This window comes from Lepus europaeus, chromosome 10 (assembly GCF_033115175.1).
Source record: "Lepus europaeus isolate LE1 chromosome 10, mLepTim1.pri, whole genome shotgun sequence".
NCBI lineage: Eukaryota > Metazoa > Chordata > Mammalia > Lagomorpha > Leporidae > Lepus > Lepus europaeus.
In genome coordinates this window covers 98421267-98437329 of record NC_084836.1, presented here as the reverse complement: position 1 = coordinate 98437329, position 16063 = coordinate 98421267, and the positions used below count along the sequence as shown (strand labels likewise).

At 55.9% G+C, this 16063-nt stretch overlaps 1 protein-coding gene across 1 annotated transcript in view; it reads right to left on the bottom strand.

Annotated features, from left to right (window-relative positions):
• Positions 1-769: 769 nt before the first annotated feature.
• The window catches only part of LOC133768153 (uncharacterized), a 94869-nt gene continuing 79575 nt past the window's right edge, over positions 770-16063 (bottom strand). The window contains exons 8-13 of the mRNA XM_062202528.1: positions 10440-10751; positions 9077-9397; positions 7130-7438; positions 2468-2782; positions 1515-1624; positions 770-909 (exon numbers count right to left, since the gene is read on the bottom strand). Of these exons, the coding sequence (XP_062058512.1) occupies positions 1518-1624; positions 2468-2782; positions 7130-7438; positions 9077-9397; positions 10440-10751 (1364 nt within the window). The 3' untranslated portion in view covers positions 770-909; positions 1515-1517. The remainder of the gene's footprint in view (positions 910-1514; positions 1625-2467; positions 2783-7129; positions 7439-9076; positions 9398-10439; positions 10752-16063) is intronic.

The following is a 16063-nucleotide window of genomic DNA, read 5'->3' as shown; positions in this document are numbered from 1 at the left end:
CCAAATGCTAACAACACTGTTGCTTTGCGGACAACACTAGCAGAGAACAAGGGGACTCTCCTACTGTACCCAAAGAAACAAATATATGAATGTCTGTTGCAAAGCTGCCCCAGCAAAAACACTGAATGAAGCTTCACTCTCCATCATGACAAGAATCCATAAATGGTGCTGTATGCCTGCATGGAAGACCACAGAGCAGCGGGGAATTAATCAATTGGAGCTGCACACATCTACAGGAATAAATTCCACAAACTCCCATGCATAATAAAGTTCCAGAATGCTGTGTACAGTATAACATGTAAAATTTGAAACATGCCAAGGAATGCTGTCCATTCCTTAAGGGTTTATCCGTATGTCATAACAGTGTAAAATCATGCTTAGGAATGACTGACTTCAAGACAACGTTTTTAAGAAGGAACTAAAGGATACAATGGCAAAAGTTAATATTTTGTAAAGGCAGAATGATGGGTCCATGGGTATTTTTCATACTATAGACTTCAGAGTAGAAAACTGCTTATTCAATATTTCAGTGATTTCAAAATAAATACATGTTAAAACAAAATCATATTACAAAAGCCTCAGATAAAAGGAAAAAAGTGCTCTGAAAACTAAGGGCTGGTCATGATCAAGGGCAGGATGGAGCCCTGTATCCCTGAGCGGACTGCTTCTCTTTAGAATGGACTGAAACTCAGCACAGCGGGAGCAAGGCAGCCCATGGCCTCCTCTGTAACTCAGCTCCAGAGCTCTGAGGGAGGGAAGAGCAGGGGTGTGTGGGGGAGGGAGCATGTCCATTGGGATGGCAGAAAGATGGGCAGGGGTCTTGGTGACCTACGGGTCCTTGCAGCTTCTTCTTTCCAATTGAACCCGCTGGAGAGGGCAACAGGCAATGTATCACAGGGCATACAGGAACTGTAGGAGAAAGAATGACCCAATCATTCATTCACTCATGTATTGATTCCACGAGTATACAGTGAGCCCTTACTGCACACCTGCTACTCTGCTTAGGCCAAGTTCATGGTGCACATTGGAAGCGACGCCCCCATGCCCCACTGTCTGCGTTCTGAACTCTGATACCCACACACATCTTTGCCACCAGTCCAAACCTGCATGCCCCTCACATGGGTTCTATTAGTTGATTTTAGCAATATTTTCCTTATTCACTCCAAAGATACACCACATGAAAACTGAAATGCATAACAGCATACAGAGAGTCTGGAGTCGAGGTTTTGACCCTTATCCCATCCCCACACCTTGGATCTCCACTTACAGGAGATCCCAAGGACTTGGGCTTGGAAATCTCCTACCCCAGGGCTCTGCCCAGTGCATAAAGTTGGAGGTTCTGAGAATTCCAAAAGAATCTGGAGGAAGCAAGAGTGTTCACAATCTTCTCTTGTGGCTGGATCATCCCTGGGGACACTGGGTGACTTCGTGTGCTTGCCCTGGACTCCCCTTGCCAGGCCACAAACACGGCCCTGATCTCCTTCCCTAAGGACTAGTGCCCACCTTGACCTCACCTGTCACAGGTGCCACCACCTGCAGATGTAGGTGACTGTGAAACTCAACACCAGCAGAACCTTGAGGCCCAGGAGTAAGGCCACAAAGATAATGGCAGGGATTTCCAGACCTAAGATGCCAGGGGACAGAAAGAGCGAGTGAGTGTGCTTCAATGCCCTGAGGTCGGAAGTCCCCGAGTCCCCAAGTTCCATCCAGTTCCATCAGAATCCAAGCCCATGCTCTTGTGGTTGGCTTAATGCAAGCTCGCTTAGCACCACTTTATAGATGAATAAATTGAAGCCGTGAGACGATAATCAACTCAGTTGTCTAAGTTCACGCAGCTGTAATTACTGGAAACTAAAAAATAGCTTTACTTGAATTCAAACACTTGTAACAATAGCTGGCATTCACACAGACATACGTGTGGACTACACACATATATTTATAATGTAATGAAGTGTGTATATTAATTCACGTAATCCTCACAAGGACACAGTGAGTTAGGAGCCTCCTTCACACCCTCTCTCCAGGTGCACAACCGGGCACAGGGAATTCAGAGCCTGAGTTAGCCAGAAGAACTTCTCTATCCTCACCTGATTCTCCCCGCAACCCCAACCCTGCAATGCGTAAGGTTGCTTAGGCGAGTCCTAAGGATCAACGCACAGGCGAGGCTGCCTCCACAGAATTCACCAACCATTTCAAAAAGGCAGCCACGCTGATGGCCCTTGCAGGGGAGGGCACCCAGCTGAGCTCCCAGGGCCATTGCCCAGAGGCCGAGCTCAGAGACGGCTCTCTCCGCAGAATCTTCCAAGAGGGCCACCACCCCTCAAGGGAAGCCGCTGGCCAGAAACCGTTCTGGCTACCCAAGGAACTGCAGGCTCTTAAGCTGAACAAGACTTTGACGATGCCATGTTTCCCCTCCTCCCAGTGTCCCGGGAACCCACTCAGGAGATCCCCGCCGAGGGGTCCTCACCTGGGCTCCCGAGGGTGTGTGCTGTCATGGACAGGATGAGGCTGGCCTGGACGGGAGGCTGGTCCTCGTGCTGCACCCTGCAGGTAACCACCCGCTCAGTCCTCTGCAGCGACGCGTTCAGCAGATGCAAGCTCTTCAGGCTGTAGGAGCCGTCTCCGTTCCTCTTGGACAGGGGCTGCTCGGTTCCCTTTGGCGCGTGGCAGTCCTCCACCCAGGTGAGATACACGTTTTGTGGATAGAATCTCTGCACATGGCAGATGATGGCCACCAAGCCAGAGGAAGCTGAAGACTGGGACACTGTCACTGCAGGGGAAACTGACAAAGCCCAGAGAAAGCAGAAAGTGACCGTGGGAAGTCCGTCGTGGGGGGACAGGGCCATCTGCTCGAGGCCTAACCCAGAGCCGCCCTGGGGGACAGACGCCTGCAGGAGACTGGGACTGGGCGAGGCTGTGAGTGCATGAATGAAGGCACGCTCGAGGGGCTGGGTGGGTGCAGGGAAGAACGAATGGGATGGATGGATGGATGCCAGCCTCATCCTTCCTTTTCCCACTTTGCCCATGGAAGAGGAAAAGATAAGGTGTGGATTCCACTTCATTGGCTACAAATTGGTCAAATCCCTTATGCCTGGATTGTGCTGAGATCTGAAGATTCTTTTTTTTTTTTTTTTTTCTTGACAGGCAGAGTGGACAGAGAGAGAGAGAGAGACAGAAAGGTCTTCCTTTGCTGTTGGTTCACCTTCCAATGGCCGCTGCGGCAGGCGCACCGCACTGATCCGAAGCCAGGAGCCAGGTGCTTCTCCTGGTTTCCCATGCAGGTGCAGGGTGCAAGGACTTGGCCATCCTCCACTGCACTCCTGGGCCATAGCAGAGAGCTGGCCTGGAAGAGGGGCAACTGGGACAGAACCCGGTGTGCCGACGCCACAGGCGGAGGATTAGCCTAGTGAGCCACGGCGCTGGCCTGAAGATTCTTAGGCTCTGCTCTGAGACCTAAGACTTTACACAGGAAGGCCTTGAGTGTGGAGAGGGTGAGGCACTTGCCGAGGTCACACGCGGCAAAGCTGGGATTGCACTGGAGGCAGTGTTCTTGGCTCTGTGCTCTTCTGACACCCAAATGATACAGCAGTAAACACTTGATTCTGAGCACCGGCAACTCTAGCCTAATGACCCTGAGATTTTTCTCCTTTAACCAGATTTTCCAGCTGTGCAACAGAAAATGCTCACAATGAGGAACACTGGAAGGACCCTGACCTAGTTCAGTGGATTCCTATAAACGCCCAGCGTGGCGCAGCTTCAACAAGGGCTGGGAGACCTGGCTTCTGGTCCCGGCACCGACACCACGGTCAGCTGCAAGACTTTGCACAAGTCATCTGTGCTCTGTTTTCAAGACTGCAATGAGGAAATTCTCTAAGGTCAGAGGAGCTCTCACGGGTACAGTTCAGACAGATTCCAGGTCCTGGTCTGGGGTAGAAAGAATGGTCCTTATGTAGTGCAATCTGAAAGAATTAAAGGTATCTGATCTCAAAATTCCCTTTCTTCACTCACTGCCCTCTCAGACCTGTAAAATTCTGTCAGTGATTTGCTAATGGGTTGGACAGCTAAGACAAGACAAGGTCCCCAGAGCTCACTCTGGGCGCTGCGTCTCTCCCTGCAGAACAGCACAGGGATTCCCCCTGAGCAAAGTAAGACCTGAGACAGGAGGCCCAGGATGGTGAAGGCCTGACAGCTGGGGTGGAGCCCATGGGGAGGAGCTGGGGCGAGCTGCCACGGGGCAGGTGCCACGGGGCTCAGGCGGCCTATTCTAGCTCTCAGTTGCACAGTGTCCAACTCAGTGTTAGGAGGACAGAGGCCTGGACGCAGCGGGGGACAATTGTGTCCATGCACACCATGGCAGTATTTGAGGCACCATGCGTGTATTTCTTATTTACTCTTCACAAAACCGAGTGAGGTAAACACAGGAAATCACTTGGTATGGGAAAAGCAAACAGCAACCCTTTGCAGGAACCTATACAAAGTCAGGTCCCAATTTCATAGAAACAATCAAGGCAGAATTGCTTGAAATCTCGCCTTGAAACACATGTAAATAATAAAAATAATTTTATTTCACGTGGATTTTTAATTTGATATAGGATTTAATCGCAGCCATGAATCAAACAAAAGGAACAAGTGTTGGGAGTGGAAGGAACCTGATAGAATTTTCTCCCCCAAACTTAGGCTATGGTTCCAACAAATCCTTCATCTCCAGTTGCACATTCACAGCACAACCATCAGTAGGTAATTTGGGAAAATTATTTGAAAATTTTCAAATCTTTTGTCGATTTTCACAGAGGCCCCTTTTAATCCGTGTTCCTTCTGTAAAGTGCCCATAGCGTCATTATCATGGATTTTCTTTCCTTTCTTCTTCTATTTTTTAAAAATAGCTTTTAGTTTTATTTATCTGGAAGGCAGAGAGACAGAGAAGTTCCAGCTGCTGGTTCACTCTCCAAATGCCCGCCATAGCCAAGGCTGGGCCGGGCTGAAGGCAGAAGCCTGGAACTCAGGGTCTCCTGTGTGAGTGGCAGGGGCCCCAGTATCTGAATCATCAGCTGCTCCCGGGGTGTGCACCAGCAGGAAGCTGGATCAGAAGCCGGCACTCAAGTCCAGGCACTCGGACACAGCATGCGGGCGTTGTAAGCAGCGTCTCCACCCCTGCACCAAACGCCCACCCCTCTGCTTCCACCCCAGCTGCGCAGAGGTTTCGTCTGAGGCCTCCGCAGTTCATTCCCACCAAGTTCACAGAACAAGTGTGGCTAGACCTCCGATTTCCCCTTGCAGCGGAAGTGGGTCCTGTTCGCACGGGACGATCTGGTGACCAGCCTTCTGCAGAAGGCGTCTGGGCTCCAATTCCCCTCCCATGCCCCCCCTGACCACAAGGCAGCCATGGCAGAGGGGGGCCACCCGCACACGGAGTCCACCCCCAGCTGCCACACCTGCCTGCCCCATCTGCCTCAGGGTTCTCTGCAACTATGGGATGCCCTGAGGCATTGCCTGTCTGCACGTGCCTCAGAGGGTCCCCCTACCCCCCCCACCGTGTGAAGCCCCCATTGTCCACGGTCCCTTAGGCACCCTTGGGGACACCCCCCTGGGCACCACTTCCCAACCTCCTGCCCCCGGGTCTGGGCTTCAGGCTCTGCTTTCAGGGGAACCAAAATAAAGACCCCCCTCGCCCCACCCCCAAAGACTTGTGTGATGGGAGATACAACCCGAGAGAGCAGCAGTGTCGGTGGGAGGATGGAGCAGCTGCTAACTTTATAAGCAATCACCTCGCTCGCCAATACTTGTATTTGCTATGACTTCTCCACACAACTCTCCTAACTCTAGGGAACTGCATAATAAATGCTCAAGGAATGGGCTTCTGGCCTCGGCTAAGACACCCAACTCCACACCAGAGAGCTCTGCTCTGACACCAGCTTCCTGCTAATGCACACCTGGGAGGCAGCAGGTGATGGCTCAAGTGCTTGAGTCTCTGCCACTGCTGTGGGGGACCCGGATGGAGTGCCAGGCTCCTGGCCTCAGCCTGGCCCAACCTTGGCTACTACAGGCATTGGGGGAGTGAACCAGAGGATGGACGATCTCCCTCTGTCTCTGCTTTTCAAATACGAACAGTAATGACTCGGATAAGGAGGACTCCCTGAACTATCCATTTTCTATTGTAAGCCAAAGATACTGAGGCTGAGAGAACAAAAGCAGCTTGGAAGTGAGCCCGCAGCAGGTGCAGGCAGTGGAGCGGAGACCCTGCCCCGCGGCAGCGCAACCACCTTGGCAGCCTTTACTTCCATACACCACGGACCAGACCAGCAGCTGCATGCACTGGACGTTACCCCACAGGACCGTGTGTCCATGCGTGACTGAGGGCGCACTCGGCTGCTTCAGGATTTACCACCGGCATGCCTCCGGGTGACAGCACCGGCTCCCTTCCATGATAACAGCACGCTCCTCCCCTATCTTGTGGATGAGAAAGTGAAGAAGAAAATATTGTGCGAATTGTAAAGTCCGATACGCATTTAAAGAACGCATTTTGCTGCTGTGCGTGTCTGGACCCCTCACTTGCCTTCTCTGGGCTTTAGAATGGTCCTTAGCGATAGAATGGTTGCTACCGTTCCCTCCGGGCTCGGTACCTTTTGACCTCACAGAATTTACAGATCTGCCAAAGCATGGAAAACCAACCAAAAGACCGGACGAAGAATCAGGCCCATGCCAGGAACAACAAAAGAGCTAAAGACACCAGAGCCCTGGAAGTTCGAAGCTCACAAAGCCCTTCACTCTTCTTCGTGTGAAACAATAATAAAGCCGAATTCTCACAGGAGAAATATTCTCTCTCCACCTTGCAGATGCAAGGAGTACCCTCTGGGAGGCACTGTGAAGGCTAATGATTGGTAACAGTTGCCCCGTCTGAGTGGTGAGTGTGAGCAAGGCACTGTGCTAGGTACCCTGCAGGTGCTGTGTTGAGTACTCCGCAGGTGTTAAGCATCCTGTGACTGTGCTAAGTACCCTGCAGGTGCTGCTCCACTGAATCACTGTGTCAGCTAAGAGAGGACTATGCTTTCTTCAGCGAAGAAACCAAGGCTCAGCCGTGGCCACGGCCCGGCTTGGCACTCAGGCGGCGCAGCAGAGAGAAAGGCCTTACCCCGGAGGTACTGGCTCAGGTGGACAGACTGCTCGAAGACCACCGTGGGCCCGTGCTTGACGTGGCAGACGACGAAGGAGAACAGGTCGTCCGCCCGGAGCGGCACGAGCACGCTGCTGGTCACGTTGTAGGTGTCCCCGCAGGGCTGCACGCTGGTCTGCGTCCTGGGGAGCTTGCTGCTGTTCTTAAACCAGGTGACCGTCACGTGCTGCGTGTGGACCCCGGAGGAGCTGTAGGTCAGCTGGATGTTGGTGCCCGGCTCGGAGCGCTGACGCGGGCCTTCCAGGTTGACGGAGTGGGCCATCCTGCCTGTGAGGAGAGATGCCGGTGAGAGAGGGCGCAGCCGGGCCCAAGGCGGCTGGGAGCCAGCCCCGGCTACTGCACGAGCAGCCCCCGCTTCCTCCCGCCTGAGGCTCAAGGGCTGAGCTCTCATAGGAACCGAGGTCAGGCCAGACAGGGAGCGCGCCCATCACGCCCACCCTGCCACGGGGCTCTTCCCAGCTCACTGGGAGCTCCCACAAAGCCTGGGGCCTGGGAGCTGTTGCCAGCCCATTCCACAGACAGGCAAACGGAGGCCCAGTCAGACTTGGTAACTTGCTCAAGGCCTTCGGCTAGCTGGCAGGGCAGAGCCGAGGTACTGAGCCAGGCAGTCTGGCCCCAGGACCTGCCCTCAGGCTCCCAGACCAAGGCGTGGGTGAGTGGTGAGGGGGTGAGAGCAGCCAGGCAGAGGTGAGGGGCACGGGCTTTGGGGTCGCCTGTCCAAGTCTGCACCCCAACCCTTCCTCTGGGTGAGTCTGAGCCACTCAACTCTAAGCCCCGGCTTTCTCATCTCTAAGATGGGAATGATTCAATTCTCGACATTAACTGGTAACTCTGCTTTTCAAATGAAAAAATGAATCCTGAAAAAAAAATTATTTAAGACCAGGATCTGAGGAGACGCTTCAGAGAACCCTCGGGTTCGCATCCCCAGGCAGGAGAGAAGAGAAAAACGCGGGGCAGGCGGGGGCCAGGGCTTGCATTCCGCTCCCCGGGCCTTCGGAGGGGCTGCCCGGCCGTCCCGCGGGCGCCGAAGTAAGCGCTCAGTGGGCGTGGGCCGAACCGGATCCGAGGCACCGGGGCCGGCTGCGGAGGCAGAGCCGCCCGGGCGTTTGTACCACGCACCGGGCCCTGGGGGCGCGGCTCCGGGCCGGCGGGCAGGGGCCCACGCCCGCGGCGCTCTGTGCGGGGCGGAGGAGAGAGGGCGGGGCTCGGCGCGGACGCAGCCCGACCAGCTCCCGGCTCCTCACGGCGGAGAGGCAGAGGCCGGTGGAAGCCCCGCGGCCGCGCCTAGGGCACCTCACATCCCCGCCTCCTGGGCTGCGCCCCGTCCCACTTCCCGCGCTCCGGCCGAGCGGCCGCTCACCTGGGCGGGGCCAATCGTAGTCCCCGCCCCCTGCCCCCAGCATCTCGTTCTCCCACGCTCCGCCTAGCAGGACCTCAGGAGAGCGGGCCCTTTGGCCCGGACTGCGGCCGGCAGCGCCCCCTGGTGGGCAAAAGGATCTAAGGATGCGCGCGAGAGAGATGGACCAGGACTTGGAGGAGAAAGAGGCTGGGGCTGGGGCGAGGGAAGGAGGGGGAGGACTCGCCATCCACGCTCTTTCCCGTGTAAGTCGGAAATTCTGCTCTGCACAGTTCACTTTCAAAAGCTTCCGCGGGTCCTTCCTAAAAGGAGTCTGAGCGCCCAGCTGTCTTTAATTTGCACCCAGGCGCTGAGGCAGGTGCATGGGATTGGGGAGGGGGCGTCACACCCCTCCTTCTAGGTATGAGGTTGGGGAAGAGTGGATTTGGGGTGAATGTGTGAGGGTTTTCTGCACCCTTGCGCCCATCACCGTCACGCACTCCTAGCCCGAGTCCCCGCCCCTTCCTGGCCACGCTGCCCCGGGGGAGCCGGGCCAGAGCTGCACCCACCTTTCTTGGGCTCAGGTGCCTGTGCTCGCAGGGTGACGTTGGCCTGGACAGGAGGCTGATCATCCTGGACCACCCAGCAGGCAAACTCACTCCCTTCCAGCGTGGCCTCTGCCTGCCACGTGTGCTTCAGAGAGTATGTCCCGTCTGCGTTTCTTGTGACCGGGGGCCACTCCACGGTCAGGACGGTGTGCCTGTTCTCCATCCAGGTGAGGGACAGGGGGGAGGGGTAGAAGTGGCTGGCGTGGCAGGTGAGGTTCACTCTCTGACGCTCGCGGACCTGAGTCGCAGGCGGCTTGGTGGTGATCTTCAGGGTGGGGATGACTGGATGGGGAGACAGAAATTAGGGTGTGGTGGGGTTTAACCCCTGCCTGCCCACCCCTGTGCCCCCTCCTGGGGACCAGCCTCAGGATGGCTCGCTCAGTGTAAGGCAAATAGGGTTAAATGTTCAAGTCCATTAGACACAGGCAGGGGCTCAGGGGTAGCTGGCGTATTGTTTTCTGTTGTGTTTGAAATAATTCCTATCGTACAATCGAATTTTCAGGGTAACTAAAAGTCCCCTTGAGGACAAGGGCTTCATTTTGTTCATCCCAGCCTCCCTAGCAACGTGGACAGTACCTGGCACACCGTGGGTGCTCCATATTAATTGAATGAATGATAAACATTTAAATCAGTCAAAAATAACATTCAAACGAAGAGGTTGTGAGGGCGAGGCCGCACCAGTGGAGAACACGACAATGAAACACGTGTGGCCGGTTCTCCTATGCCCGGCGCTCTCTGAGGGTTTGATGAGGGGAACACCTGCTCTTCAGAGGCGTTGGACGGAGAAGGGCTTAGTATCATTCTCATTTCACCAGGAAACAGGCTCAAAAGAGTGAAAGAACACAAGCAAACCCACACGGCCTACAGTGACTCAGGTAGGAATGTTAGAGCCCAGATAGCTGTCCTCTGCAATCAGTGTTTTCTCTCCTTTTTTTTTTTTTTTGAAGATTAATTAATTAGTTTGAAAGGAGGATCTTCCATCTGCTGGTTCACTCTGCGAATGGCTGCAATGGCCAGGACAGGGCCAGGCTGAAACCAGGAGCCAGGAACTCCATCTGGGTCTCCCACGTGGATGGCAGGGGCCTAAATTCGTGGGGCATTGTTGGCTGCTTCCCCAGGTGTGTCAGCAGGGAGTTGTTGGGGAAGCAGAGCAGCCAGGACTCAAACCGGAGCTCTGCCGTGGGACGCTGGTGCGATGGGCGGCACCACGGCACTGGCCTCGGGAACAGGATGGAGGATTCTGGGCCCCCATTTGTGAGATAGGGCTGTGTCGGGGGAATCCCTGCAAGTCCATGCCGCCGGGGCCAGCCCCTGCCCCACTCACCTTGGAGCACCTGCGAGAGGTTCAGGGCCGCCCTCAGGGGCTTGGGCAGGACGCTGTGTGTGATTTCACAGGCGATCGTGGACCACACGTCCTGGCGGGCCAGCGTCACCCAGGCCTTGCTGCTGACCAAGTAATTGCCTCCGTTGTAAGGCAGCAGGTGCTGCGCCGAGGCTGGGTGCTCGTCGCTGTCCTTCAGCCAGGTGACGTTGACATCTTGGGAGCCAAAGGGGCCGGCAGTGCAGTTGAAAGACACAGGAGCTCCAGGGGTTGTCCTCGAGGAAGGGCCCGTGAGGGTGATGAAGAACTTCCCAGCTGCAAAACAGAAGGTCTGTGACCGCACCCACGGAGCGGAGCTCGATGATGGGGGGGGGGGGGGGCGGGCTGCGCAGCGGGGCAGGTCCTGGGTCTGCACACGGAGACAGACGTGGCCAGGGCACAAGCAAATACAACTGGGATGCAGACAGAGAACAGCGGGGGGCTGGTTCCCCAAGGGTGGAGCTGAAAGTGAGGGGTGAACGGGAGCCCCGCAGAGCCTGGGGACAGCAGGCACCCAGCGCTGTGTGGGCCATCAGCCATCAGCGACAGAGGCAGCCAGGCTTGGGGACCGAGGCCCTCCAGCAGAGGGCGAGCTGGCTCCTTCCCCCTTTCTAGAGATGAGCAGGGCAGCGGCGTGCAGCCATGGTGGGGACCGGCACAGGGAGCCCAGCAAGGGGTCACACGGGGATGTGATGGTGGCCTGGACTGGGGGGGTGAGGAACGAAGGGACTGGGAATGCGTGTGGGAGATGGAGCCCGCCAGCCTGACGGAATCCTGAGTGGGTGGGGGCAGAGTGAATCCCGGATGAGCACCCCCCATCCCCCCAACCCCCAGCATCAGGTGGCTGTGAGCCTGTGTTTTTGAGATGGGAAGCACTGGGGGAGGACCATGCTGGATGGCTAGGGTCAAGATTCTCCTTTCGCATGTAAATTGAGGGTGCCAAGCCACCTGGCAGCCACCCTCAGGGGACTCCCCCGTCACCATGGGGTTGGGTCCCCTGCTTGTTCTCCCCCAGGGGTGGGCAGCTCTCCCCCCCCCTGGCAGCTTCACCCAGGACTGAGGCAAAGGAGTTTCCGCCCTGATCCTGGGACGCACCAGCACTGTTTCTGAGCACAGCAGCCAAGGACAGCTGTCCAGGTCCTCAGGGCGTCCCCGGGCCCCTACTCCGCACCAGGCCAGGAGTGGGGTGCTGGGGGCACAGAGATGAGTGTGCATCTGCTCACGTGGTGGATGTGGGGGACAGACAGACAGGCCAGGAGGGACAACACAGGGACAGGAGGCCGTGGGGGCTTCTCCTCTTGCTGCACACAGCACCCTGCCATTTGTAAGACGCTCTGGGGGTGCGTGCTCATCTTCACCCACACCCCAGCTGAGGGAGTCTGGCATGATCACCCCCACTTTCTGAAGAGGAGACAGAGACTCAGAGAGGGTTAGCGAGCTGCTCCAGGTCACGCAGCCTGTCAGTGGCTGCTGGGGGCTTACTGGATTGGTCAGGGGACTTCTCTCTCCCCCCTGTCTGTCTGCCCCCCACACCCTCTGACCCAGACCAGAGCTGACAGCAGGGACACTGGCTGGGAGGTTGGCTCCTCTTTCACCCGGGCTTCCCCACGGCCCTGACCCATGTGTCGCATCTTCCTGCTCTCACCCCCAACTCCATCGTCTCCCTTCTCCCACAAGGTCCTCATCAAGGAAGAGAAACGACACCTGGCAGGCAAGAAAATGGCTCGGCCAGAGCCCCGAGGCTGCGTTCTTCCGGGGATCCAGGTGTGGGGATTGGGTCTCCCTCAAGTCCCCAGGGGCAGGGCTCAGGACTCACCTGTGAGTCCCAGCAGCAGGGCAGACAGGAGGGGGCCCAGTGCCTGCCCAGGTGGGGCAAGCATGGCGAGAGGCTCACAGCGTCCCTGGTCCAGCCCGACCACAACCCTTGGACAAGGCTCTGCACAAGCCTAGGTGTCCTGAAGGCTGGGTCTGCCTTATATATTCCACTGCCCACCCACCCCCAGGTGTGGAGCAAGGTTTGAGCTACCACGAGAGAAGTGGTCACTGTGGCCAAGGCCTCTTCCAAACCCCAAACCCCTGGGTAGGGCGGCTTCTGCTGCCTCCTCTGGTTGGGCACTGGTTCTCAGATGCACTTGTGCTGGGCCGGCAAGGGCCAGGGCTCTGCCTCAAGCTTCAGGCCCTGGAGCTGGCTTCTGATATGCTGGCCTTGGGAGTCCTGGGTCCTGGAGGCTCCTCCACATCAAACAGTATCACTGAGAAGTGGATCTGTTCCAGGCTCAGGATGGCTTCTGCCGCTATAGGCTGGATCAGGACTGGACGAGTATGCCCCCATGCGAAGAAGAAAGGGCACGCCCTTGGAAGCCCCCCTGCCTCGCCATTTCAGGAGGCCCAGAGTCATCCACTGAGCTCCCAGTGGGGGGAAAAGGAATTTGTAACTGAACAGCCACCTGTTCCCCTGGCCTCCCCAAGCCTCCCGCCATCCCCTCACTGTACTCTCTGCGGCCTCCCACGGTTGGCCCTGACCCAGCGGCTTGCTTGCATTGATCTGTCTCTGCCCAGAAAGGGGATTTGCCAGGGAGATGCTGCATCTTGCAGCCAGCACGGTGCCAGGAGCATCGTGGGTGCTTGGTAGCGATGATCGGGCCTTTGGGGCCGGGGAAGTCCTGAGGACTGATCAGGAGGCAGCAGTCTGGCCTGCTCTCCTGGCCACTGCAGCGCCCGGTCCATACCACAGCAGCAGCCAGGAGAAGCTGTCGGCCTGGGGTGGGCATCTTGTGGAACCTCCCCTTCCTCTCTACCCCATGGCCGCCCGGCTTGGTGAGTCATAACGACCGGGTCACTCCTGGAGATACGACGGCCTGTCTCCCGAGACAACTGTGGGCTTGATGATCCACTCGTGTGCCCCTGTGAGCAGAGGGAAAGGGAACTGAAAAGACAGATCTGACAGAGAGACCAGGTGGCAGGGGAGCAGCCGGGACTTCCTCCACGCAGAGGAGCCGGGGCCAGGGGCCTTGGAGAGTCCCCTCTGGAGGCGGGTGGCGGGGCTTACTGGGTTCTGCCTGCAGTCCACTGGGAGCGCTGGCCGCCCGCAGGAGGAATGCAACACGAACTGCAGGCTGGGAGTCGGGGAGCAGGGTGCACTTGTGCGTGAGGGAGACTGTGCAGGGAGCGTCCCCGCGACACACACGTGCACATGCACATGCCGTGCCTCTTGGGGACCGCACCTCTGCCCAGGAGACCGCCAGCTTCTAGATCCCACCACAGAGGGCAGAGCGCTGTTGGGTGAGAAAGGCTCACTTCTCCTCCCTCTCTTCCCGGGCCCAAATACAGCAGGGGCAGAGGAGCCCGATTCAAAGAACAGCTCACGTGCTTGTAGGATCTAGGGCAGGGCTCGGCGGAGGCGAGGGGGGACGTAGGCACTAAATTGGAGGTGAAACTGACATTTTATAGCAGACTAGTTAGGACTGGACTTTCAACAAGGCTTGGCCCCAGAGAGCTCCTGGTTCCTGGCTTCTGTCTGGCACCACACCGGCCTTTGCGGCCATTTCAGAGTGAAACAGCCAATGGAAGACCTCACTGTCTCTCTCTGTGTCTCTCTGCAACTCTGCCTTTCAAATAAATAAATAAATAAATCTTTAAAAACTATTATCTCAAATAAAATAGTTTAAAAAATTTAAAAGGATTAGGTGAAATTCATTTGGACTAATATAATTTATTTAATCCAATATCCAAAGTTGCATCATTTCAACATGTGAAACATTATAAAATATTGTGATACTTTACACGCCTTTTTTTTTTTTTTTAATACCTTGAGTTCTCTGCAAAGTAAAGTGCAGTGCTACTGTTAGAAGGCGCGGGTTCTGTTTGCCCAGGGGGCATCACCAGATCAGCAGCCATGGGCTTTCCCAGGAGGAAAGCTTTTTTTTTTTTTTTTTTTTTTGCCAGGCAGAGTTAGACAGTGAGAGAGAGACAGAGAGAAAGGTCTTTCTTCCGTTGGTTCACCCTCCAATGGCCGCTATGGCCAGCGCTGCGCCGATCCAAAGCCGGGAGCCAGGTGCTTCCTCCTGGTCTCCCATGCAGGTGCAGGGCCCAAGCACTTGGGCCATCCTCCACTGCACTCCTGGGCCACGGCAGAGAGCTGGCCTGGAAGAGGAGCAACTGGGACAGAATCCGGCGCCCCAACCGGGACTAGAACGCGGGGATTAGCCAAGTGAGCCTCAGCGCCGGCCAGGAAAGCTTTCTTTACCAGGGACAAGTGAAGGAGACAGTGGGGAGGTTTGGTTCCCTCCCTGAGGTGCAGTTTGCCAGGGTTCTACAGAGAGGGTAGGGGAGCATCCAGGATGTAGAAGCCAGAGCACGGGAGGGTGTTTCCTGCTCAGCAACAGGCGTCTTCATGGGAAAATCTGACTCCCGCTGAGCTCTGCGCCTCCCAGTACAGTGTTGGGGAAGAGAAGGCGCCTGTGACATCCTCCGAGACACAGGCTTCAGCCAGCAAACAGTTTCAGATCCTCTGCCTTTGTTCCCTCTCTTGCCCAATACTCCTGGTTACACCACCAAAACAATAAAGTCCTGTTTCAGCAACAAAATGTCACGCTTAGTTTTTAAATCTAAATTAGGTAAAGTTATATAAAGTATTCAATTATCTGGTGCCACATTTTGACTACTGGCTACCATGTTGGACAGCCAGGTCTTGGATGGAGCGTACCTTTCTCAGGAAATCCTACCCTGACTCCCCCAAGGGTTCCAGTACTTCTCTTGCATAGCACTTAGCACAGGTGTAATTTGATTTGCAATTATTTGTCCAATGCTGTTTCTCCTATTGGGTTGTAGACTCTGGAGGACAGGGGTTATGTGCTTGTTCACTACTGTGAATAAGTATCAGGAATACAGTTAAGGAGTCAGTGGGACGGTTTGGTTCACATCTATCTGTTAGATGGATGGATCAGTCCATGGATAGATGTTGGATTCCCAGATGGGTAGATGGATCCATGGATAGATGTTGGGTCTATAGATGGATAGATGGATCCATGGATGGAAGAATGGATGAGTGAATAGCTCCACTGATGGATGGATGGATCCATGGGTAGAGGTTTGGGTCCATAGATGGGTGGATGAATTCGTGGATGGAAGAATGGATGGGTCACTGGCTAACTAAACTAAAAGGAGGGTATGTGCTGTGGGGTAAGGGAAAGAAGGAAGTACTCCCAGTGGGAAAGCAGAAAAGGTTTCCTGGAGGAAGTGGGTTTGCTTTCAAAGGCTCTCGAATCTACAGCGTCTGCGTGGAATGAGGAAATGGCTGCAGCAGGGTGGGGAGCTGTGGTCGGCCTGGCTTGTGAGGTGGGAAGGCGTGAGGAGAAGTGGGGCGACTGGAGGCCCGGGGTGGAGTGAGGAGTGCTGACAGGGCTCCCTGGGCTGGGCCCCTGCCCGCTGGCCAAGGCTCTGCTTCCTCTCAGTCCTCCTCCTGCCTCCAGCCCCAGTGGGCCCCAGCTCTCACCCAGTTCGTACGCCTGCACTCTTGTTGGGGCTGAAATCCCGGGGGCTCCCACCCTGGCCTCACAGGCTGACAGAGAGCCCCTCACATCCCCAAA